This window comes from Penicillium subrubescens (assembly GCF_028828155.1).
Source record: "Penicillium subrubescens strain IBT 31985 chromosome Unknown utg000007l_segment0_segment0, whole genome shotgun sequence".
Classification (NCBI taxonomy): Eukaryota; Fungi; Ascomycota; class Eurotiomycetes; order Eurotiales; family Aspergillaceae; genus Penicillium; species Penicillium subrubescens.
The window spans coordinates 2,809,084-2,833,158 of NW_026643157.1; the positions used below are offsets into that span (position 1 = coordinate 2,809,084).

General features: G+C 50.6%; 8 protein-coding genes across 8 annotated transcripts; 5 read left to right on the forward strand and 3 right to left on the reverse strand.

Annotated features, from left to right (window-relative positions):
• Nucleotides 1–1,304: 1,304 nt before the first annotated feature.
• On the forward strand, nucleotides 1,305–2,849 carry N7473_010778 (uncharacterized protein; the record flags this gene model as incomplete). The annotated part of the gene is made up of 4 exons (XM_057156717.1): nucleotides 1,305–1,436; nucleotides 1,494–1,774; nucleotides 1,830–2,176; nucleotides 2,236–2,849. The coding sequence occupies 4 exons, from the start codon at nucleotides 1,305–1,307 to the stop codon at nucleotides 2,847–2,849; spliced, it is 1,374 nt and encodes a 457-aa protein (XP_057005372.1).
• Nucleotides 2,850–3,410: 561 nt separating this feature from the next.
• Nucleotides 3,411–4,323, forward strand: N7473_010779 (uncharacterized protein; the record flags this gene model as incomplete). The annotated part of the gene is made up of 2 exons (XM_057156718.1): nucleotides 3,411–4,259; nucleotides 4,315–4,323. The coding sequence occupies 2 exons, from the start codon at nucleotides 3,411–3,413 to the stop codon at nucleotides 4,321–4,323; spliced, it is 858 nt and encodes a 285-aa protein (XP_057005373.1).
• A 908-nt stretch (nucleotides 4,324–5,231) lies between these two features.
• N7473_010780 (uncharacterized protein) lies at nucleotides 5,232–5,561 on the forward strand (the record flags this gene model as incomplete). Its single annotated transcript, XM_057156719.1, has 1 exon — nucleotides 5,232–5,561. The coding sequence occupies one exon, from the start codon at nucleotides 5,232–5,234 to the stop codon at nucleotides 5,559–5,561; it is 330 nt and encodes a 109-aa protein (XP_057005374.1).
• A 1,569-nt stretch (nucleotides 5,562–7,130) lies between these two features.
• On the reverse strand, nucleotides 7,131–9,207 carry N7473_010781 (uncharacterized protein; the record flags this gene model as incomplete). The annotated part of the gene is made up of 2 exons (XM_057156720.1): nucleotides 8,245–9,207; nucleotides 7,131–8,165 (listed from the first exon to the last, which is right to left on the reverse strand). The coding sequence occupies exons 1-2, from the start codon at nucleotides 8,725–8,727 to the stop codon at nucleotides 7,131–7,133; spliced, it is 1,518 nt and encodes a 505-aa protein (XP_057005375.1). The 5' UTR covers nucleotides 8,728–9,207.
• Nucleotides 9,208–11,717: 2,510 nt separating this feature from the next.
• N7473_010782 (uncharacterized protein) lies at nucleotides 11,718–15,374 on the reverse strand (the record flags this gene model as incomplete). Its single annotated transcript, XM_057156721.1, has 2 exons — nucleotides 11,718–15,038; nucleotides 15,105–15,374. The coding sequence occupies 2 exons, from the start codon at nucleotides 15,372–15,374 to the stop codon at nucleotides 11,718–11,720; spliced, it is 3,591 nt and encodes a 1,196-aa protein (XP_057005376.1).
• Nucleotides 15,375–16,540: 1,166 nt separating this feature from the next.
• On the forward strand, nucleotides 16,541–19,369 carry N7473_010783 (uncharacterized protein; the record flags this gene model as incomplete). The annotated part of the gene is made up of 1 exon (XM_057156722.1): nucleotides 16,541–19,369. One exon carries the CDS (start codon nucleotides 16,541–16,543, stop codon nucleotides 19,367–19,369), a length of 2,829 nt encoding a protein of 942 aa, XP_057005377.1.
• Nucleotides 19,370–20,192: 823 nt separating this feature from the next.
• N7473_010784 (aldo/keto reductase) lies at nucleotides 20,193–21,995 on the forward strand (the record flags this gene model as incomplete). Its single annotated transcript, XM_057156723.1, has 6 exons — nucleotides 20,193–20,314; nucleotides 20,402–20,488; nucleotides 20,540–20,762; nucleotides 20,827–20,965; nucleotides 21,029–21,524; nucleotides 21,923–21,995. The coding sequence occupies 6 exons, from the start codon at nucleotides 20,193–20,195 to the stop codon at nucleotides 21,993–21,995; spliced, it is 1,140 nt and encodes a 379-aa protein (XP_057005378.1).
• Nucleotides 21,996–22,024: 29 nt separating this feature from the next.
• Nucleotides 22,025–24,073, reverse strand: N7473_010785 (AAA family ATPase CDC6; the record flags this gene model as incomplete). The annotated part of the gene is made up of 3 exons (XM_057156724.1): nucleotides 22,025–23,643; nucleotides 23,710–23,961; nucleotides 24,022–24,073. 3 exons carry the CDS (start codon nucleotides 24,071–24,073, stop codon nucleotides 22,025–22,027), a joined length of 1,923 nt encoding a protein of 640 aa, XP_057005379.1.
• Nucleotides 24,074–24,075: the final 2 nt, after the last annotated feature.

Below are 24,075 nucleotides of genomic sequence, written 5' to 3' on the forward strand. Positions count from 1 at the left end.
ACCTGCAATCTCTTGATTCGTAGTCAAGCGCCTTGCCATTGGGCCAGCCGGCCGCATCCGAACAGTTTAACCGATAGGCCAAGTGTTGGTTGATGAAGATGTGAAGAAAAAAAAATACAACGCCTCAATGCAAAATTCGTCAAACATAGCTTCCTGGTTGGTAGAGATGAGAACATAGATGTGTTGCCCTCTTTGCTCAAGCATACATATTGAGGTTGAGAAAGTACGAAATAGAGCCGAGCAACTGCGATGACCTAATCCATGTACGTTTTTAAACCATTTTCAAAACTTATCGATTACATTAGCATGGAATAATAGAATAGGACGTGTGGTTCTATTTTGTTGGTTTCTAGGACCGCCGTAATGATTAATAGGGATAGTCGGGGGCGTCAGTATTCATGTCTAGTTGATATAGGGAGGAAGCATGTGTGGTCAAACACATGCCGTGGTACATACAGCCGCCCAATGGGACAACAAAGCCTTACGTGGCAAAGCGTGGCTATTGGGGCAACGGTAGTATAGCGAGAATTGGGGGAATCCTTCTCGCCCGAGAAATATCAGTGGTAGCTGCCCTCTGACCGCGCTCTAATTTCCTCGTTTAAATATGGCGTAGTCAAGGGTGCATCGTAAGCAGGTCTCGGCGTGTGTGGGTCTCCAATGAGCAGCGAGAATATCTCCGTACTGTACATAGCTCGCAATTCCCCAGATCCATTGTCTCCAAATTGTGGTACTTTAGATAAGCTCCTTGTCATTATCGTCTCAACTATGCGCTAATTCGAAGATTTCTGAAGCCTAGCGAAAAGCATCTGAGTCATGTACAGGACAGATTTGTGCCAGTCGAGACCAGTTATTTGATCGTAGGATACCTTTTCGGAACGTCATGACCGACTGATATACCTTGAATCTAAAACCGGCCACAATGGGCACATATTTTCTAATCGTCTATGCAAGTAGAGCAAGATAAATCAGTTGTCAAGAGATGCTAACTAAATTTCAAAGTTCAGGATATGCCTATCAAGTATATCATAAAGGTGGAGTATTGCGTGCTTGTAGGCCTGGGCATTCACAGGACGAGCCCCCACGTGTAGTCTAAATGCTATCGGAAAGAGTCCGCCGTGACTTTTACAACTCTTAGCAAGGCATGAGAAGATGAAATCATGATATCGCGATCAATATGGGTCCTGGCGTGCTCTTTTGGGTCAAATTCCTCTCTCTTATAAAAATGGAGGCATGGCCCTGGAAAATCATGGCTATCAGTGACCGAGTGTGGCTTGTAACGCGCGAAAGTGCCTTATCTGTCCATCATGGCTTTCGAAAGGTTAGCTCAGTTCTACCGATCGTGCTTGTTTCAGATCATCATCGTGGGACTGGTCGCCTTTTGTGAACCTGGCATCTGGACAGCCCTGAACAATCTCGGAGCAGGAGGCAATGCCAAAGTAAGAACAAAATCGAGTGTTTACGTATTGTCCAAATATAGCTGACATTACCACCAGCCTTTCCTGAACAATGCTGCCAATGCCTTGACCTATGGACTCATGTCAGTCGGCTGTTTTCTTGCTGGCGGTGTCACCAACAAAATCACGGCGAAATGGACTTTGTTCCTCGGAGCAGCATTTTACACCCCTTATGCCGCTGGTCTATACTGCAACAACCGTTATGGAAATGAATGGTTTCTCTTGCTTGGAGCTGCTCTATGTGGTATTGGTGCATCTCTCCTATGGGCCAGTGAGGCTGCCATTGCGGTGGGATATCCGGAGCAGGAAAGAAGAGGACGGTAAGATGAAAATATTTGAATAAACTTGATATCATCTGACCGAAATCAATGGTAGATACGTTGCAATTTGGATGGGTATCCGGCAGATGGGACCGCTCGTTGGCGGTGCAATCTCACTCGCCCTCAACGTCAACACTTCTCACGTCGGCAAGGTCACCTACACAACATACCTTGGGCTTGTCGCGATTTCTTCGCTCGGAGCTCCATTTTCCTTGCTGCTATCACAGCCACAGAATGTCGTCCGACGAAATGGCACTAAAATACCGTACATGAAGAAGACGAGTCTCAGCATTGAGTCTCGGGCTATCTGGAAGCAACTTACAAATAAGTATATGCTGCTACTGATTCCAGTTTTCCTCGCGGGACAGTTTGGTACCACTTACCAAGGAAACTATTTGACAAGTATGAGCCCTCCAAATGCGCGATCTCTGTATGAGCCGCAACGCTGACGAAGATGCTAGCATATTTCACCGTCCGCTCTAGGGCCCTCGCATCATTCCTAACAGCCGTGGTTGGGGCCACGGCTAATGTGACGACAGGTATTATCCTGGATCTCAAGTACTTTTCCCGAGAGACCAGGTCAAAATTAGTGTACCTTTTTGTCCTCACCTTCGTGACGGCAGCTTGGACATGGTGTGCTGTCATTCAGACAAAGCTCTCCCGCATGGCAGACCCACCTGCCTTTGATCTTGGGGGTGGTCACTTCTTCAACTCGGCCTTTACCGTCTACATGTTCTTCAAGTTCTTCTATGAGGTGCTGCAGACCTATATCTATTGGTTGATGGCCGAGATCAAGGGAGCACAAGGGGAAGGTGATATTGCTAGAACTACGGGCATCCTCAGATCATGGGAGTCTATCGGTAGCACGATTGCCTATGCAGTTGGTGCAACCCACTGGCCCAACCAGAACCAGATGATATTAGGATTCTCACTTTGGGCTTTCACGATACCCTTCACATGTCTTGCAGTTTTCGGCAACTGGAATCAGCCTGATACGATTGAGGTGGCGGAGCAAACGGATAGTAGTAGCCTCGAGGCACAGAGAGTGGTTATTAGTCCTCAAGGAAAGGACTGAATATGAGTGGGATGCTATTCGTTTTGATTGGGGCTAAGAAAAAGTCGCTTGAGTTACAATAGACTTAATTCATAGACAAGGCAGAGAGAAAACAAATCAAAAAGAATACTAGCATATTCAAAATTCATAATAGGACATCTGGAAAGCGAGATCAAACTTTTGTTAGTGTCTTTCTGATTAATTTTGTTTGCAATGGGTATCACGACTGCAGCGCGACGGGTTGCCTTCCCGACAATATACGGTATGCATGTCAACTTAGAGAGATAAAATTATCTCATTTACCTTTTTGGAGGTGACGCGAATCATACAACGGCATAATCACTTTTAGCTCTCGGCCAGGACCATTGGTTCAGCCCAAACTAAGTTATGTAGCCCCCCTTTCCAGATTAAGAAAGCACGATGCCAAACTTGGTGTACCAAGTCTAAACTACGACCTCATCATTACACTACGAGTCTGATAGAAAGGAGTCATAGTTGCCTCAAACCCATTTTCTTCACACCCACTCAACTCTCCTCATTCCTCTCCTCATGACATCAAATTCGATTATACAAAATCTCAAAATGTCTGCCTCCCGAGAGAGTCTACCATACAAAATCGTGGATAAAATTCCCGTCCCTCAGCTACGATCGCGCGAGGATTGGCCGGCATGGAAAGACTACATTGAAAGGACCGCAAAGATCTGTGGAGTTTGGGAATTCTGCGATCCAGCCAACACGGAAGACGAATATCTGGAACAGAAGGCAAAGCTTTCGGAGCCTACATTCCGAACAGTCCGCGATGATGCATGGTCCATTGCTGACCTTGAGGATGCGGACTTCCAGAAACTCCGGAAATTAGTCAAAGAGTACAAGGAGAATAAGGATGGGCTTGATCAAAAGCGGAAGGCTATTGAGACGATTCAGCAGCTCATCAAATCCTCCGTTTCTGGGCAATATACCAAGTACATCTTTGGGGCTACTCCATACTACCAGCTGACGGCACTTTCGAGAACTTTCAGTGGCCCATCTCCTGAAGATATCAATGCGGTGTCCTCCGAGTGGCTTGCACTTCAACAGCTGGCAGAGTCTCAGGATATCCAGCAGTATGTTACTCGCTGGAAAGCGCTCTTCGAGAAATGCCTCAGCCTGAAGATGGCGAATGGTGCTCCAGACCAGGCTCTGGGAAAGAGCTTGCTGGATTCCCGGGAAGCAGCTACGATGTGGAAGCCTCTGCAGTTTCAGTTTTGGTTCGTGAATCCTGGGCTCTCAGAGTTTGATCAGGAGTCCACAGATAGCTGGGGGATAGCGCCGAAGGCCAGCACAGTAGCCGCCGATAAGAGTCAAACTGAGGAGGATGGAAAATTCGATATTTCATGGTCCACCGACGCAGGTGCACATTCAGACGAGGAAGGTGAAGCTGCAGATGACTGGGTGAGTGCGAGTGCCCTAAGAAAGAGGGGTTTTCTTATTTTTGTTGTACTGACAGACGGCTTAAAGTAACTTTGAGGTGGAAGGTCCAGTCCGGAAGGATCCTAGCTAGCTTTGAGAGTAGAATTGACCAAAGCTAACGTGGTCGATAGCTATATGAAACCCAGAAATGCCATTGCTTTTGTCAATTTCTCAATGGAACACACGAATAGAGATGGTCCTTCAATCTAAACTCCACCATTATGCAAAGTGCATCATGAGGGAAACGGGGATATTGGTTCAACTCTCAAAGAATATACCGGAAACTCCCGGCGATGCGCAATCATCAAACGAGGTAGAAAAGCAAGTGTACCGTAGTTAAGCCCAAAGAAATTAGCCTTTTTGGGACTCTTTCACTGACTAATGTATATATAAAGGACATAGAAAACCTCATCATGACGTTTTGATCGGAATCCAGCGGTGTGTGCGTGACCCCGGGCTTCCAACTCACCTCTGAAAATCATCATCAATTTGAATCCAAATTCTAAGTAAGATCTTGAGACCACCGGAAATGGCATCAAAGCGAGATACCAAGCCTCGCAAGGGGACGCCTAGTCCGCCTTTCCTCTGGTCAGCCGACGATTGGCGCCTATGGAAGAATCACATCGAGCAAGTCGCCAAGAAATCAGAAATATGGGAATATTGCAACCCAGAAACCGAGAGAGCAGACCTACCCTGCCTGAAAGAGCCAAAGGAGCCAACGATTCGTTCCGTCCAATTCCTGGCAGACTCCCTCGTCGATCTTAGTTTATCTGATTCACCAATCTCCATTCCCTTGCTTCGAAGTACAAGGCAGAGCTGGCTACCTACCAAAAGAAGAAACACGCCCTTGGAGATCTATCGAATCTGATCATGGAATCAATCTCCAGCGAATAAAGATCTCTTATTTAGGATGTATACGGCCAGCCTTATGAGCGGTTGAAGATTGTTTCGGGAATGTTTAATCATCCGCCACGCAAGACTCTGAAAAAGCTTCAATCAGACTGGAGCACACTTCAGAATCTTGGAACCTTACCTGCTGTGCGCAACTATGTTCGACTGTGGCAGAGTCTCTACCAGCAATGTGTTGATTGGAACCTGGATCTTCCTCAGGGAAGGGAGAATAGTTATCTCGGGGAGAGAGCGTTCTTCGAATCTCAGGTCCCTCCTGATGAGCAGGCCGAGGCATATCGGCATATCCTCACTTTTCAGCCTTGGTTTGATAGTACTCTTTTCTCTGCGTTCCTCGATGAAGAAAAGAACCCAGGGGGTAAGGCCAAGAAGTGAACTTTGTTGTATGCTTGATAGAATACTAGCTAGTTAGCTTTTTCTGGGCAGAAATGAATACCCAAACGGTAATTTTCGGTACTTCAGAGCTGCGGCGATCACTAGAACTAGACTTATCCATCAGAGCGTTTATTATTCCAAATCAACAAAATTCAATTGGAAAACCGAGAATGTCCCGGACGAAAAGCCGAAAACAATCATGAAGATCCCCACCTAAGAGGATCTCCACCATCAAAAGCACACTAACGAAACCAGTCCCAGCGCAAATCCACACGAATTACCCCTTCTCGGTAGAAGCACGGTCCACTCACTATGCAAAAGACCCCAGTCAGTACCTCAAAGTCGGCACGGACCCGACGCCTTTTCGACACCGCCAGACAATGTCATTGTTGATACGTAGTCAAACCTAAGCGGCCCGTTTAGGTAGCAACCAACACCAACAAGATGGATGGATGGACCGAGGTTGTCACTGCTAGGACCGTGCACGGGTCCCCCCTGGGGGCACGCGAGTCAGGGACTCAAAATGATAAGCGAGCGTCCGCTGTTTTAGGTAGCATTGTAAGCATTTGCTACAATCATCTGTAAGCACCACCCCGGCGTTGAGCGAGTCTGTTTTGAGCACCCAGGAACTGCGTTGGAGGGGCTTTTAGGTAACTAATCAACCGTAGCACCATGGGGACTATGTTTAACTTTTTTTTCCTGAACGCGTCTCTCCGTATACTGCCGAGCTGCTCCGCCATGACTCCACAGCTTATAAACATACATCGGTGTATACAGCCGAAGAGACCACTACTCTTTGTGCTACACACAAAACACCAGTAAATCCATTCATATCGATATAACCGACTTTGTCCAGGTAAAACTGAAGAGTATGAAGCTACAATAGTCAGTCCCATTAGCCCCGTGAAACCCCCCTTTCCGATTTCACATTCCCTCATCATGCGGGCCCAACCATGTGCGAGTGGGTCTGACCACCAGAAGCTCAGCGTCGACCCATGGTTTGCATCGTCAGATCGGGCTACTGCCACAGCTTGGAGGACAAGTGACACGTCCGGCCTGTGCACCAATGATCCAATCCGTGGACGCGGGGTCCCAAGGCCGCAGTATTGGGGCTGGTATGACGCCATGGTACAGATGACCCTTACGGATTGCGGAAATAGGTGTCATGGGGATATATAGATCTGATCTGGGAAAAAGTAAATCCGGCCAGATCGAGGGTACTGTGTTTTTTGGGCTATGGAGATGATGAGATCATGAATAAAAGGGATTGATGGATTGATGCTATGTGGAAAATGACATGCGAGCCACCCAAGTGTGTATCCAAATGATGCGTAGCAGAATTAGAAAAGAAGGACAAATGCAAGAATCAATGAATGACAGGACAAAAATAAATGGCACGGGGAGTCTTGAGACTCGCTGGTGACAAGAATGCAGGGGGTATTGGAACGAATGAGCACGATGGCCGCCCAAACATGAAAACAAAAGAAAAGAAACAATAGTGTAGCCAAAGCTAGGAAGCAAAAGCAAAAGCCATAGACAGATCCCGCCGTTACAAATCAAAGTAGAAGCCTAGCGACTTCGCTTCGGATAGCCGCCCGAGTTACCAGCTGCTGGTCGCTTTTGTCCAGAGCCCATCTGACCCGATGCTGATGCTGCTGCCGCCGACTCAGCTTGTCGGATTAAAGCCCCCAGCCGAATAAGAAACTGCTTCGGCGCACGATTGACCTCGATTTTGCTCCGAATTTCCAGCAGCTTGGGGATGTATTGTGCAAGATCGCTCAGGGGGAGGGCATACAACGCATCGATCACGAACAGCTCCGCCTCAGGATCCAAATCCATATCATCAGAGCCAATGAGTAAGTGGTAGAGATTGCGCTGATCCTCATCCTCCCCGTGGAAGGAAGCTCGGCCCCAGGCATTACCCTCCAAAGCATCCTTGTTACGCGCGGCAATCGCTTCGAGAATAGAGACGAGTGCCTTCGCAGCACCTTCGGAACCGTACGGCGCGCGGAGGGCAATGTTCGCGTGGATTCGAGAAACCGAGTAGCGTAGCTGTTGAACGACTTCATCTACCTCTAGTCGCCCTCTGCCAGGACTGCTCGAGTCGGCAGGCCGCTCCCCCGTCGCACAGTAGCGGTCGAAATCGGCCAATAGCCGGCGCAACTGCTCCTGAACCTTGTCAAAGTAGATCGCCGCACATGCACCGGAAGGCATGGCCTTGCACATGCTCGTGAAAACGCTGTCGTCGTGAACCGCAAGCCGGAAGATCGTCGCCTCGAAGTCACCCTGAACCACGCATTGTTCCGGAGTCCGTGTCTGCGCTGTCGTTTCGACCAAGTCCCGGCGGAAATCCTCGGGCAAGACCTTTGAACTGAAAGCAGAGAGAACGTCTCGTACCTTCTCGGCACGCGTCATACCTGTGGTTCTCCCATCGCCCTCAACCCGAAGATACGGCCAGTTGAGCCGGTCTGCTACCGCTTCTAGCTGACCGTTGAGGAGGTCCTCAATACGCGGACGTACACGGGGCCGGCCATCGTGGGATAGAGCTAACTCCGTCGAGGCAGGATCAGTGAGGAAGCAGCCATGGAGCTGATCGAGGAGCCACTGCAGAAAGGAATCAATCAGCAACAAGGCCTTGGCCTACTCGTCGGCTCTGCCTGTAGAAATTGCATTTCTCACTTACGAAGATGTGGTGACAGGCCATGCCCGGCTGGGTTTGGAAGGTCGTGCAAGTACAAGTAGGCGGACCGGGACCAATGTGAACTCGGGGTCGATCAAGGAGCTGGAACTCATAGCCCGAGGACGAGGCACCGCAATTGACAACTTCGAATTGACCCGTTAAACCCACCAAAGCTTTGGCCTCGGACTCGGTATCTAGCTGGCTCAGATCATAAGTGACCCCAGATCGCGTTCGGACGGTGGACGCGCGAGTAGACTCTTCCTCGCTGCTCTCCTCGTCTTCTTCATCCTCATCCTTGTCCTCATCCTCCTCACTCGAGCTCTCTGCAGGAGAATTGTCATCCCCTTGATTCCCACAATCACCCTCGTCGTTGTCGGCAGGATCAGGCCGCCCCGCCACACGAGCGGACCGTGACGATTGGGCCCGAGCTTCAGGCATACTCTGACCGATAGAAAGCCTGTGGAATTGGCTCGTAGGGGGAGCCATCACCGATCGAGGCCAACAAAGGGTAGACTAGAAAGCAGACCAGACGACCGACGAAAATTGACGACCAACAACAGAAAAAATTGGGCATCAATGATGGGGGGCAAGAGAATTGGGAAAGTTGCAGATGTGTAAATCCCGTCGTGGCCTGGTGGATTTTCCACAAGCCTCACTCATTAACGCTGAATGCCCCGAGTTAAGCTGGAGAGTTTCTTCCGACCCATGGACGGAAGCGGGTACACTGAACCATGGAACGGCCCTCCCGCCTTAAATACAAGTTGAAGGAGACTGGCGGAGTCTTAGAGGATCCTGGCCGAACGAATTACCCATAATCCCATAAGAGGGGCCAAAGGTCAAGGTCGATTTACCCACGATGATTTTCGTCATCCGTGGCCGCCATCTGCACGCTCCTGTGCTCGCTGTGCTCCCGCAATGGCGCATGACGGGGCAGGACCCCCGAACCTGATTGCGAACAAAGAGCGCGCGACGGGATTTCCGAGAGAAACAGGAGGAAGGCGGGGAGGGGGAAACAGAGATGGGCCAGGGAGAGAGACGAAAATCCAAATCAAACAGAACGGAAATTAAACACCACAGGTTAATCTCAATTGTCGTTAGTTCGACGCTGAGAAACTGCGGAATTTTCCAACGGCGCTTAAGGTAGGATCTAGGGGGACCAGGGCAAAGGGGGCAAGATTCATGGCCGCGAAGGGATGTTGTCTTAACAAGGCCGAACCGTTTTGACTATGGCCTTCGTACAGTGACTGATCAGCATCATTGCGTCGCGCACAGACGCCCGCTAATGGGATCGTTGTGGAATGGACAGATCTGGGGCCATTGCGCCTTGGTGGCTTGGGCTCCGAGGAGAGCGGATAGGAGAATAAGACCAAGGAGCTATGTTATCAGCCTTGAAGTACTGAGGTTGGTGTTCTCCATACTCATAGGCAGGAAGATCTTATCAAGCACAGTCAGGAGCTTGAATTGACAAGCATCTGGTGAGAGATTGTTGCCTTGTCGTAATGGAATGGCTCCATTTCTACAGTTCATCCTGGTTGGGCTGCACACCGGAAGGGCGTAGGCGGCGCCGTTGGGCCAACCTGGCGAACAGATCATGACCTTAACTCAAGCACAGCGAAGGGGAATATCAAAATCTGGCCACCACATAGGTGGAATCGAACAACGTTAATGAAGACTTATCGTCGATAGTATAGGCATACGCACACCTGGAAGTCTTGGCCTGGTGACGATCTCATTGCTCCGCCGCTTAGGCGCATGCCCAATTTGCTAGTCCGCGATCGCCGTCGACTGGGTCCGGTCTCGAACCTTTTCCCCCTTTCCGAAAATTAATATGGCGTCACATCCGACGCGCCTCTCCTTGTCGTGTTGGTCCTCTGTTGCTCACTCTGACAATTGCCAGTGATAGGAGTTGAAGTGCAATTGAACTTGCCCTCAGTGCGATTCACGAGGCAGATAGCAAGCGCGACATTCTGATCGAGGCCCACGCGACAAAGTTCTGGTCCGTGTGCTGCAAGGGGACCCTTGAAATCGATCGATCTCCAGACCAAACAAAAAGATCGATGCTCCTTCCAAGTTAGGGCAAGACGTGCAGCGTGGAAGCAGCCTGGATCTCAACATGACGGGGGACAAAGTGGAGTACCCTGTTAAGGCCGCAGCCGAGTTCCATAGACGCCGCAGGATCATTTTCTCTAGTGTGATCGTGGACGAGTTGGTGATTCATACGGGCACCTTGCATATCGCCTCAAATTCATTGGCAGAGGATCCCCGATGTCGAGTAGTGCGGCACAGCACAAATGAGGGGTGTTAGGAGAGGTGGGGGGGTTCACGGTGGGCGAAGCTCCTGCGGGCGAACGGTGCCTATCTGCTTCGGCCGATGTGCCGTTAGCTTTTTTTCTGATCAATCTGGACATCTAGTGCAGGGGGCACAGCGAATCCGAGCACGTCGGGTAGGTACTGTGCAGTCCAGCAGGCCCCGCTGACGTGGGCAATTTGGGTTTGAATTAGCTCTTGGACTGGAGAGAGTCTTCCACCCTTGTTCTCAGCTGGGGCCACAAGTCCCCGCTTGTCTCGCGAGGATGGAGGTGACGGCCACAATCCATGACAGCTGTTGAGCGGTGGTCAGAGCAGGCTTCGTGCGCAGCAGGGCTGATCGACAGGCATCTGGCGTCTAATCGCCCGAGTTGGCCCCATGGCCGCCAATCATTGAGGGCGGGCGCCTAAAAATTGTGCCTTGTCTGCATGACTTCCGATTGATTTCACACGCCGAGGCGTGGAAATGTTGACTCTCTAGAGGTCATTGAGTCTTTTTTGGCTGACGAGGTCGTTGGATGAAGTTGTCCGTGCGTTCGATTGTTCGCAGAATTCAAATCACTTGACTGGTGAACCCTGCTCGTTGTGCAGCCACAGTTGGTGGCGCGATTGGCAGGTTCGCCCGTTGGAGGATCAAAAGAGTTGGTGTTTCTCATCATGCGATGTTGCGTCATCGTGTCGAGGTAAGTGGTTTTGGATACTTCCTCGATAAAATTTTGCTTTTTTGCTGTGCTTTTTCCAAAAGGACAATCAAAACAGCTAAAATGCCCGTGTAACGTGGGGAAAAGGAATCCGGTTGGGTCCTTGCTGTCATGTAAGTACTTGTTGTTGGCCTGTGCATAACCCACTCGTGCTAAATCGACAAATCCAACTACATACAACTAAATAAACTATTCATGTCAGTGCTCTCAGGTATTCACGGGGGATATGTTTTGTAATAATATAGAAGATAATGTGTAAAAGGAAATCTTATATCCAAATAGCTAGACTACTCGAGTAAACAATAACGAGAGGGTATCCATGTATGAAGTGAATAACATCAAGACTGCCACGATCACTGTGACAGTAGTCAGAGAATGAAAGATATTTCAGATGCAAGGAAATTCGTCACGTCATGAGTTCAACCTGTGGGTTCAATCTACAGCAGCCCCAGTCAAGAAAGACAAAATTTATTGGTCGGCCCGGGCTGCATTGCGCTTTTTCGCATCCTCTAGTGCTCTCCGCAGCCTCTCCTTATGCTCCACCTCGGGGTCTACCACAGGGCGACTCGCCAGAGGTGGGCTAGGGCTCTGAATGGGGGCAATAGTCGCAGGGCGAAGGTCCAATGGCAACAAATCAGCTGGCCGACTCGCCATGATTGCCCCCTCGGGCTCAGGTGCTGCTGGAGGACTTGGAGACTTAGTTGGAACTCGTGTTGGAGCCGGAGCAGGGGCCGGGGCCGGGTTTGGTGTCGCAGGCTTTGGGGTCTTTTTCAATTCCTCAAGCAAGCGTTTAGCGGTAGCCTCAATCTCCCGCGGGCCCTTTTGGATGCTCTGCAGCTTAGTATCCAAGTCTGCTTGAAGAATCGCATCTTCTTTCTTCTTCTCCATCTCAAGCCGATGGAAGATATCCGGTTCCGAATTGGCATATCGCGCTTCGGCGACGGAGACGTTGTAGTCGGCGTCGTTGAGGGCTACTTCCGCAACAGCCGAGCTTCGGAGAATCGCCTCCGAATCTTTGTGAAGCGACGTCGCGAACGTCGCCACGGATTTGAGAATCTGTTCGACTTCAGAATCCGGCAGGTTGGACGCACGGAGGGTCGCGGGGTCAAGCCGGGCTGCTTTGCTCGCAAGCTCATCCAGGAGGCTCTGATTCATACCTAGCCCGTGGAGGATCGCATCATCGAATGAATCCATGAGCCGATTCGCTCGATCGTCGCGATCCTTGGCCGCCTCCAGAATGTTCCGCTTCTCCATGCGGTCAAAGTCCCCATCTAGCTTGCGAAGACTAGCCATGTCACCCATGAACACCAAGGGACGACGTTCGGCCTTTTTGCGACGACGCTCACAGTCCAAGGCAATTTCGAGCCTCTTCTGGAAACGGATCTCAAGCTTGCTATGAATATCATTGACTAGTTTCATGGTCACGGATGGGCTGCATTGCTCCACCGGCGAGCTCTTTCCCTTCTGATCTCGATCCAGTTGATTGAGCGCAGAGTCATAGGACTTGCGGAGAGCCGAGATTTCGGTTTTCAAGCGCTCGTCCAGAGGATTGAACACTTTTTCCATGAATTCGTTCACCTCTTCGCGCTCCTCATCAAGCTGAATACGAGCTTCGCTCTGACGGAAATCCTCTTCCAGAGTATTGATGTCAGCATATCCAATCTCCTTGCCATTGAAGAGGTCGTCGATCTGGGCTTCCGATTCCTCCTGCCGAGCAGTGCGTTCTTGCTCTAGTTTTGACCGGCGTTCATGTGCGGAACTCTCCCAGTTATCAACCGTTTCTTGAATATAGGCGAAGTTATCTGGGAAGTTGTCCAATTCTTCCCGAGTCGTGATATGCCAAGAGCTTTCAGATTGTTTGTCCAGGGGAGTCCAAACCATGGCACGAATATCTTCAACTGGATCATCGGACCGTCGTCCTTGCCGGAGAGGTGCGGGAAGCAACGGGGCCGTGATGGTTGCTCGGCGGTCTGTTGCTTGATAAGCGCTGCTCTTATCGCGGATGAGGCCAAGGAAAGTCTCATTATGTTCATCTTGAGCCGGAGACGTTGGCAGTGTGTCGGACCTCGATCGAAGTATCGGGGGAGGCACATTTGACATGATTCGTCCACTCACGGCGGAAGCTTGCCGAAGCTCAGAGTAGGCCTGATATGCCGGACGGTCAAAAGTAAGGTTATCTGAGCCACGCTGGGGCCCTTCGGTGTACTGGAATGGTGTATAGATAGGCCGCGGGGGATTGGTCGTGAGCGGCTCAATTGTCTGCTTTTGGAGCGCATCGTCCAATGAGAACTGCCTTGAAGGGGGTTTGATAGGTCGACTGGTCGGGTCTTCACCCGCTGGAAGCGTTGAGAGCTTGGGTGTCCACTGTGACGCTTGACGAGCTCGTTTGCCGAGAGTAGGTCGGCCTCCCGCACTGTATTCACTGGCCGTATCATCACCGTCATTTCCGTCATCCGTAATTGTAGTAGTCGGTGACCGAATTTCTTCTGTCTCCACGGGAATTAACCCTGATTCGATAGCTGGCTTGCCATTGTCTGAGATAGGAGACGACCGATTCTGTGCTACCTCAGAGCTACGAGATACTGGCAGGGTATCTTGCACATCGTGTTCAATATTATAGAGAATCTCCCGAAGCTTGGTCTCCTTGGCCGTGAAAGCAATGAAGATCTTGTAGCGCTCCTCGTCCGAGTCGGCAACTGCCTCTTTGCGTAGCATCGCAATGAAGCGGGTTAAAGAGGACTTAGACCATGGGTCGAGATCCTCATAAGGATCTGGCTCTCTAGGAGCTACAGTGCTTGGTCGTGCCTCCGCAATTGGGGCCGGCACTTGCACTGGACTTGAAAGCATTCTCGGATCCTGAGCCGGAGGCGGGCTGCTCTGTGTTGGTGGAGCGGCCGCGACCGGAGTGGTCCGATGACTCGGAGGTGGGAGATCTGGCTGTGCTGGCCTGGACGGAGGCGACAATGGCTTCACCCAGGCATCGATGACATTGTCGATGCTGTCGGCGCGGCCGCCAAACGAGGAAACACCAGAGCTAACGCTGTCCATTCGATTGAGAGGATCGGTGGGGCGCCCTCCCTTGGTACTTGCAGGGCTGATCGGTGACATTGAATCATTCCGACGCGAATGATCGCCATGATACAGGTCGCCCGGAGGTGGCGGCGCTGTATCTACCCGTGGCGGAAGTGGTGCGTTTGCTGGCACTGGGGCTGCAGGAGGGGGCATTCCAGTTGAGTATCCCGGTGGAGTGGAAATTGAATCTGGCGATTGGAGTAGTGTATAAGTCACAGTTTGGGGTTGAGGTGGAGGTGGAGGCCTTGGTGGAAACCAAGGGGCATCGTCGAATTCACCCGGCGTTGGTCCCAAATGCTCCCAATCAGAGGGTGTTCCTGGGCCCAACGCCGAGGGACCCGTTGGAGCCACATTGGTATTAATAGAAGTATGCCCCGTAAATCCATACGAACCCTGTGTTGCTGCCGGCCCTGAGCCTTGCGCGAGCAGTGGAGGCCGTTCCGGTAGAAGCTGAACAGGCGGCGGGGTTGGCTGGTATCCTTGCGGCTTTTTGGGAGGCGGAGGTGGAACGGGAGATATAGCTGGAGCTGGGGCTGGGGCTGGATGCTCGGTATACGGTGGTGGAACGATCGACGAGGCCAATGGGGGTTGAACGCCCGAGAAAGGTTCGACGCCATGGGCTAGCGGCGGAGGGGAGATGCTATTGTTTATGGGCGGCGGATGCGTATGCGGTTGCGCATAGGCGTACGGTTGCTCGTTGGTACTCGATGGCCGAGGCTATTCAGGAATGGGCGGTTAGTTCTGGAATGCTAGAAAGCTTCACCACAGCTTCATGCAACTTACCGGCAACGGCGGCGGAGCATATATCGGATGGTGTTGCTGGTTATACCGCACCCCCCAAGTTCTTGGGTCCGCACCCGTCACAGGCGATGTGCCTGCATTTGCCGGGGAGTTTGAGATCGGGCCGTACGTCGCTGGACTATATGCACCTGTTGTCTGTGGACGAGGCGGCGGAGGAGGAACAGGTCCCTCCGCCTGTTGGCCTACCTCGCGTCGCGGGGGCACTCGCCATTCAGGCTGCGATGGGGGATCTGGTTGAGGTCGTCCATACATGATGGCCAGGCATCGCAGTGGTTGTCAAAAGGTGCGAGACAGGAGAAAGGAGAATCAAGTATTGATCGGCCGCGGACTCCTCTTGCCGAACAGTGTTTCAAGATGGACGGCCAAGGCGTCCTAGCGATTGCTGTCTTTAGGTTGAAGCGGGACAGGAGTGCAACTCAGTCAGCCTGATACCGTGACACGCGGGATCTTCTGCCCCACTCCAACTACGAACTACAGGATGAACTTATTTTGTACTATTATTACTACCTTCTTGATGATTGCTACGAAGTGCGAAGGAATACACTTACCGACAGTATGCTAATAATAGTGATTTCCATCAGATTGCGCCTTTTCTCCCGTGTCTGGGGAACTTGCCCATCCCCTGGTACAAGTCTCCCTATCTGAAGTGTAGACTCCACACGAACTATGCGCTCGGCCTCGTTCTTTGTTCGTTGATATCTCATCACAACCCAAGGCAAGCGTAATATTGTCACAAGGCCTGGCAATTTGGGAAGAAAAACTCAGAAATTTTGTCCTTTGTCCCAGTTCTGAACTCTTCATGACCCTAATACGCCCCTATGCGAAGGTGCCCGCTTGGCCCCCAGCAGAGCTCTCGGACCTTGGGAAAAACCGAAAGCTAAGCCACCTCCTCGGCTTGGATATTTCCAATATGGGCTCGAAGGATTCTGGTTTTTGATTCGAATAAGTTTAGAATAGGTATGGGAGCTGATCGCACTTTCTTTGTCCTTTCTTTCCCGACATGTCGAGCTGCATTGGACCTAGGCACCAGACAGGGCACTCGGACAGATTGACTTGGTACATTTTCTTTGTTACCTCGAAGGGCCAATTCTCTCATGGGAGAATTTGATTTTTACTGGACAAGTTGACTCGACCTCAATGTGTATCTACCTAGCAATAACACTGGCTTCCTTTGTTCGCATGAGTTTCCTTGAAATGACTGCCGTAGTACTGCTTCTTGCCCACCCCAGAATCGCTTTGCTTCGAATATAATTATCCCCATCTTGACCTGCAAACCTCGAAGAGAATTTTACCCTTTCTATCATTCAACTTGATATCTGATTCCGGGCCACTCTTTGCCAAGGACCTTCTCAAGTGCCATTCCTATACTTCTAGCACTATTATCAATTCCCCCAACTACCACTCAACCTCCGACCACCATGGCAACCAATAAATCCAAATGGAAAGGGAGGATGCCGTTTGACCCCGATGAAAATTTAAAATCCATCGACTCGCGCTTTCTCTCGAAACCTGCAATGGGCGTGATCGAACCCCCTGATTGGCCACCCAGACCAGACATCTTCGACGAGGTGCTTCTGAGAAAACCCGTCACCCCAGAAAGGGCCCACGATGCATACATGGCATGGTATTTACCAGACCAAACCCTCGGCAAGGTTTGGCAGCAATGGGATGAGAAGAAACAGCGTCCATTCACTCGACCCCCCGACAGAGAACTCGATATCCATGTCCTGGCACACAACGTGTATGAGCATCTGATGAGCGATCCCCTCCTACCCGTGGCCTATGAAGACGGTGGAAAAATAATCGCACAGCAAGGGCTCGACCGAAAATATGATCTTTCCAAGAACATGCAGCAGACGAAACAGGCGGCGATCGACTCGGGCAGCCTTGGATACCTGGAATTTCTGGATTTGAGTCAGCTTCGAGCAGAATGCGAAGAAAGGGGACTGGATACGTCTGGAGATGAAGCCAAGCTCAGAGCTCGCATTACGACAGACACCATGGACAAGTGGTCGGGGATGTTAACGAAGAGCGACCTTTCTTACTGGGGCGTAAAGCGCACACACAAGTATGGGTTGGAACCCTGGAAGAGAGTCAAGGCGACTGCACTAGAAATGTACACTGTTGCAATTCAAATCAGTCCCTACAATCCGACTTACTGGGTCAGTCGGGCTTACTGTCATTATCAACTGGGATTTTTCGATCTGGCCATTGGTGACGCCTACCGTGCACAACTTCTTTGCGATGTGCTTGAGCAGTCATTGGAGCGCAATCGACGACCTGGATTCTACATGCGAATTTGGGAGGCAGTCGAGGCACACTTGATGGTATTTCCTCGTGATAAGAAAGGGAATCTCAACCCTGAAGTTGCTCGCATGCGGAGGGCAAACGGTGTCAATGTTTTTGTGCCCACGCTTCAGAAGTCGCTTCACAGTATCATCAGTCTTAGTCTTGCTGGACTCAACGCATGGCACGACTACCTTGACCACATGAAGATCCTCGAAACCAGACTGGGGATGCCTGATCGTGATGTGCGAGTGCCACAGCTTCGCAACACTTTGAGCGAAAAGGCCGCCAAGGTCTACGAGGAACAGACCCAGCATAAGAAGAAACTCTTCTTCCATGAGCACAGCGCTGGTGCAGTTCCAGCTAGTCGACCGTATCCATTTGAGGCACAGGATGTCGATCGCACTTCGTCGTCATTCCTGGACAAACTGAATAAGAATGTCTTCAATGAGAATGGCATAACGGGTAAAGACTCGAAGCCAACCTGTGTCATTCGCAAGGCTGGTGGTGATAAGCAGGAAATTGGTGTCTTCGCCAGGAGCGCAATCAAGACTGGCGCCGTCATTCACATTGAAGAGCCCACGATTCGAGGTCATCTTCCACCGCGCCGCTTGCCCAAGGACTTGCACGGCAAAGCCTATGACAAAAGCCGATGTGAAAACTGCCTCAAGCCGATCAGTCCAGCGATGGTTCGACAACTGAAAAATAAGGCCCCAACTAAGTGCCCATGTGCTGATATGTGGTTACGCCAGCCCGCTACCCCTGGTCGGATGTTCTGCAAAGCGCCCCCGAAGTGGCAGAGTGAAAAGAGCTGCCTAGAAATTGCCCGCGAGATTCATCATTTCGGTAGCTGTGGCAAAGACTGGCAGTGGCTTTATGATTCCATGCGACCGGTTGTCAGTACCTGGATGGGCCAAGAGTTTATTTCCCACACAAATGAAGGCCATGGAACCACGCTCATGCTTCTTTTACGCAATGTGTTTGAGATCGCGCTGCACCGTCGGCAGGAGGAACCAGATGATAATATGCGACTGAACGCGCACGAGATCGACGAGCTCCTGGTTCTTGATGGGAACAGCAAGTCATGGAGAGAAAGCTGGTTCCCCTTCAACCTGGCAGCGAACATCAAGGTTCCTTTCGATATCCTTGAATCTCTCGGCGTGGATATCTTCCAACGACCAGAATTTGATACATGGATTATTCAGATCATCTTGCGCAAGCTGCTAGTCAATGCTGTACCATGGGATCCGCGGCGCCAGGGAGAAGTCCCCGACAGATTGGCAACCGATCGAGACAAGAAGCTTTATGCCCCGGATGTCCAGTTCGAGCGCATGGAGAAGAGAGAACCACTTATGGATATTGATCCGTCTTTGCAAAACCTTTACCTTTTCCCGGGACTGAGCATGTTCAATCATTCCTGTGCAGGATCCCACAATGCAGATTGGGGCTATGACAAGCTAGTTCCCAACCGTGTCATCGTATGGGCTACCAGGAACATTGCCCAGGGAGAAGAAATTCGAATTCGTTATCGGAACCACGCAATCAAATCCCAGCGACGTGCAACCCGACTCTTCGGAGGTCCATGCAAATGTCCTCGATGCCGCAGGGACCCACCAAGACCACAAACCCCGGATTCCGAGAACTTCAGTGATCAGACATATCCTTCCGAGGATGAGCCCGAACCTGTAATCAGCCCACTGAGGGTCCCATACGAGAAACAGAATGATAACGAGAACCCCAATCCTTTAGCCATGCAAATCGCTCGAGGCGGCGAAGAACGACCCACCTACAAGGAACATGCTGTTGTCAAGGATGGCAAGGTGGTGATCTATCGCGAGCTGTCGGTCCGAAAACCACCGCAATCACCAACACGGAAGAGAAAGCTCGAAGAAATGGAGGCTGAGGAGAAAGAGGAGGAGAGGGGGAATGAGAAGGAGGAGGTAGTGATGGTGGCGGAGTAGGGTTTGGAACTTTACGATCCGATTATTGATGATATTGTTAACGAACTTGAAATGGACCCGGATGAGAAGATGTGGGCTGACGTTCACTCGGATCTAGTGAAATGGGGTGAAATGGGCACAGAAATATCGAATGAAGTTGAGGAAACTGTCCCTGAAGGTGGATGAGGATGAGAGCTACCATGGACCGGCGAAGAAGCGGAACAAGCGTGTTGCAAATGGGAAGAAGTATTTGATGTGCGACCTAGATCGGTCTTTTTATTATTTGCTAGCAGTTATCTCTTCTCATTATTTCACGAATTCCAAGGATTTATTTTTGAAATACATAGATTTCTAGGACTCGAGCAAATCCAGTGAATAGTATCATTTAACTGGCACAGCAGGAGAAGATCGGCAATTACCCGATAGCATAACTCTAAACAAGTACCGACCAGAGTAACCGACTTGGACACGGAGTTAAACAGCCAAGCTTCGTAAAAACGAGCCGCGACCCAGTCAGCATTGACGAGAATGAACAGTGACTGGCTCGATCGTGCCTCTTGAGGGCCGGACTCCGGAGTTATGGCGGATTGAGGGTTGAGGTATCACAAGCATTAATAATGTGCTTCATGCCCTCATAACCTGTTTACTTACATCATTTCCCCGCAGTGTAGATAGGATACTCTGTGGAGTATAAAGAGCTGTTCACACCGCAACCCCAACGAAACAATTTCCTGATCATTGCAGGAAGATAATCCGAAATACATTGAGACTCTATTCATACACTACCGGCTTCGGTTTGACAGGAAATACTTTGAAAAAAGGGTCTGCTGCCAACTACGCGACGATGTCATTCCCCACTGCCCCTCCGCCCAAGTCTCGCCTCGGCCGATACCGCATGCTTGCCCCCACTGCGGGTGTCATGGTGAGCCCACTGTGTCTGGGTGCAATGAACTTTGGTGAAGGATGGTAAGTCTTCAAGATTGTAGAATGAATTGATCTCTTCTATTCATTGCATAATTGCATTTTGTGGGCAACGCTAACTTTGCCCTCCAGGAAGGAGAGACTGGGTGAATGTGACAAAGAGACATCCTTCAAGATCTTGGATACATTCTACGAGAATGGTGGCAATTTCATCGATACGTAAGACAAGCTAATCACTAGCCTTGAGAGCGCTCCTGCTAACACATTTAGTGCAAACAACTACCAGAATGAGGACTCTGAAGCCTGGCTAGGCGAATGGATGGAAAAGCGTGATCTGAGAGACCAAATTGTCCTCGCAACAAAGTATACCTCGGGTTACAGGACCTATAACAAGTCCGAGATTCAGGCAAACTTTGTGGGAAACAACACGAAGAGCATGAGGTTGTCAGTCAATGCTAGTCTGAAGAAGTTGCGCACTGATTATATCGATTTGGTAAGTTGACTATTCTCTCCTCAGGTACACCAAAAACAAGGGCAAAAAGCTAACTTGGATATAGTTGTATGTTCATTGGTGGGACTTCGGAACTTCAATCGAGGAAGTGATGACTTCCCTCAACCAGCTAGTCATTGCAGGTAAAGTACTATACCTCGGTGTCAGTGACACGCCTGCATGGGTTGTCAGCCGTGCAAACCAATGTAAGAAGCACTTCTCCAAAGTACTTCTTGAGAAAAACCTTCTCACTGATAATAAATCCACAGACGCTCGTGATCACGGCATGCGCCCCTTTTCCGTCTACCAAGGCCAATGGAACGCCGCCCGACGCGACTTCGAGCGCGAAATCATCCCCATGTGCGCCGCCGAAGGCATGGGCCTCTGCCCCTGGGGCTCCATCGGCGGCGGCGCATTTAAAACAGCCGCGCACCGCGAAGAGCTCGCAAAAAGCGGCAACCCAGGCCGACAAATCGAGCCCCGGGACGTCGACGTGGCTGTGTCCAAGGTGTTGGAAAATGTCGCGAACAGACATAACACGGTAATCACTAGTGTGGCATTGGCGTACGTTATGAGCAAAGCACCGCACGTCTTCCCGATTGTCGGCGGTCGGAAGGTCGAGCATTTATTGGGTAATGTTGAGGCGTTGGGGTTGGAGTTGAGTGAGGAGGATATTAAGGAGATTGAGAGTGCTTATGAGTTTGATCCTGGGTTCCCGAATACGTTCTTGTTCCGGGGGAGGAGAAGGAGGCTCATCCTGGAAATGTTTTGTTTAAGAATGTGGCGGCTAAGTTTGATTATGTTGATTTGGTGCGGCCTATTAAGCCGAAGAGTCTTGATGCGTGAGGGGTGTTGGGTGAGTATACAAAGCAATAAAAGTTGTGACCGAGGGTGGTTGTTGATGTGGACTATAGGAAAATACATAGTGCGAATTGAAGAAGTGCATCAAAACAAATCTTAGCTGTAGTGAGAGCCTAATAGTTAGGACTAATGTTTACATGATGAAGCCAGATTTTCATTCAGCAGTTTTGTATTTTGTTCTGAAAGATTTGACCGACTCAAATCCCACTCTCGAGAAGAGTGATTTTGCATATTGCACAAAGGAAAGGTTCATAATGAACAAACGAAACTCATAAAAATGACGCTAAACATGATCGATGCAGGGTTGACTCCAGAAATGCGAACGACAGCGGTGTACATGCTAAAAATGCGCCTGAAAACTCCGATGATGCATAGTGAGAGAACGGACAAGGCCTGAGCCGACTTCAGAGGCCTTCACCACGAAGAAGCCTTCTAAGGATCCCTTCACCGGGACCGGCAATCTGGCTTTCAATCTCTGATTGGGAGACGAAGCAGAGAAGACCCTGCTCATCCATGCCCTTATGGGGAGTGGAGATGACATTTCCCGACTTGGATGGTGTGCGTCGGATGTCAGACCCACCAGCGACAGTTCCGCCACGGCCACGGCCTTGGTATTCGCCCACAAGGCCCATGGTTTCGAGGTTGCTCAAGACATCCTTGAACTCGGTGGAAGTCAAAGGGTGCAGGATGTTATCATTCCGGCAAAGTGTAGTGTATGTATCGAATGCTTGCTTGACCGTAGGAGCAGAACATCGAGACTTGGATGGTGTGCTTAGAATGTCAAGCTCACGACGTTTGCGCTCTAATGCAATCAAAGCACAGATGGCAGCTTTCTGCTGCAAATTCAATCCCTTCAGTCTTTGAACGGTACCTTGTCCAAAAGCCGAAGTCGTGATACGGGCAATGTGTGCGATACTGGCGCGAGGTGCTGTGATAGCGGTATAGCTTGACATGGTGGTTGGACGGGGAGCGGGAGCTGCCTTTGCTGGAGAAGAGAGATTCGCATTCTCAGCGAGTATCGAATTGTTCTCTGCCTCGGCGGCTTGTTTCTCGAGTTTCTGTTGAGTCTCCTGCTCAATGGTATCAATCGCACGCTTGATGAGTTCGAAGGCTTTTCGCAGGTCGCCCGTCTGCGACGCCACCTTCTTCGCACATAGCTGAATAGCGGCAGGCTGCAAAAAGGGAACAAACTTCGGGTCATTATCCATGCCAGCGGGAATCAAAGACCGAAGACGGTTGGTAATAACATTCGCGATAGACGCCGCATTGTAAGGCAAGAATGGCAAGAGGATCGGTCTCAAGTTTTTTGCCTTCAACTGCGGCAGCGAGCGGTCGGTCAAGTCCAGAGCGTTGGCAATGCCAATCAAAATCAGGGTTGACTTGTTTGATAACGACCACTCAAACAGCGACTGGAGAACACCCGAGTCACCCATGAGCAAATGATCCATTTCGTCCAGCGAAACGAGGAAAAGACCATTGGGTTTGTTTGGAACAAACATGGCTTTCAATCGGTCTCCTTCACTCTTTTTGAATACATCCGAGCCCTCGTCAAAGTCTTGGATGAGCTTGCTATAGACATCGCGAGCATTCCGCATGCTCACGCAATTGACATGAGAGACCTTGACATCTGACAAATCCATGTCTTGACACACTTCATTGACCATCGCACTCTTCCCCGTACCAGGCGGTCCACTGATGTAAAGACAACCGCCTTTTTGAGACTTCACGCAATCTTCAATAAATGTGGCCACCTTCTCTCGTTCCGAGTCACGACCAACCAGCCGTCCAGAGTTGGCTCCCCGAGCAAATAGTTGTCGCGCTTGTGAGTACACCGATTGTGCGACGGTTGGGGTGGCACTTTGACGAGGAGTAGGTGGGAGATCGGCGTGTCGAGGGGTTCGAGGAGTGACTGCTTTTGCCCCGACTTGGACACGATGCCGAGGCGTAGATGGTGAAACTTGCAATGCATCTCGGAAGCGTGCTTTCTGTGGGGTCTTGAATTCAAGCGGAGCGGGTGTTTCCTCTGTGTAGACAATCTATTAGCCCAACTTCTCTGACATTGCGCAGACTTCCGATTCTCTCAGCTTACCCTCCACTAGCTTTGAGGTGCGGAAATGCGAGTTGATCTTGGACGGTGACCCACCCTGCTCCTCACGAATTGTGTGCTTGGAGGGCGCCTTGTCCGAGGTCTTCTTGAGATCTCCATTCTCCTGGTCGGGCAGAGGCTCTGCGATCTTTGCACGCGACCGTGTCCGAGGAAGTGACTTAGGAACGGCGGCCTCTTCACGTCGGGCACGAGGTGCCACGGTTCGGCGCTTGCTTGTCGTGCGCACTGGGAGTGCTAAAACCAGATTAATTAGTATTGATCTGAAGGGGAGGAAAGGACTGTAGGGGCTCTTACCTTCGGGCTCTGCACCACTGCGCGAACGCTTGCCCAAGACCGTAGCTGCCATGA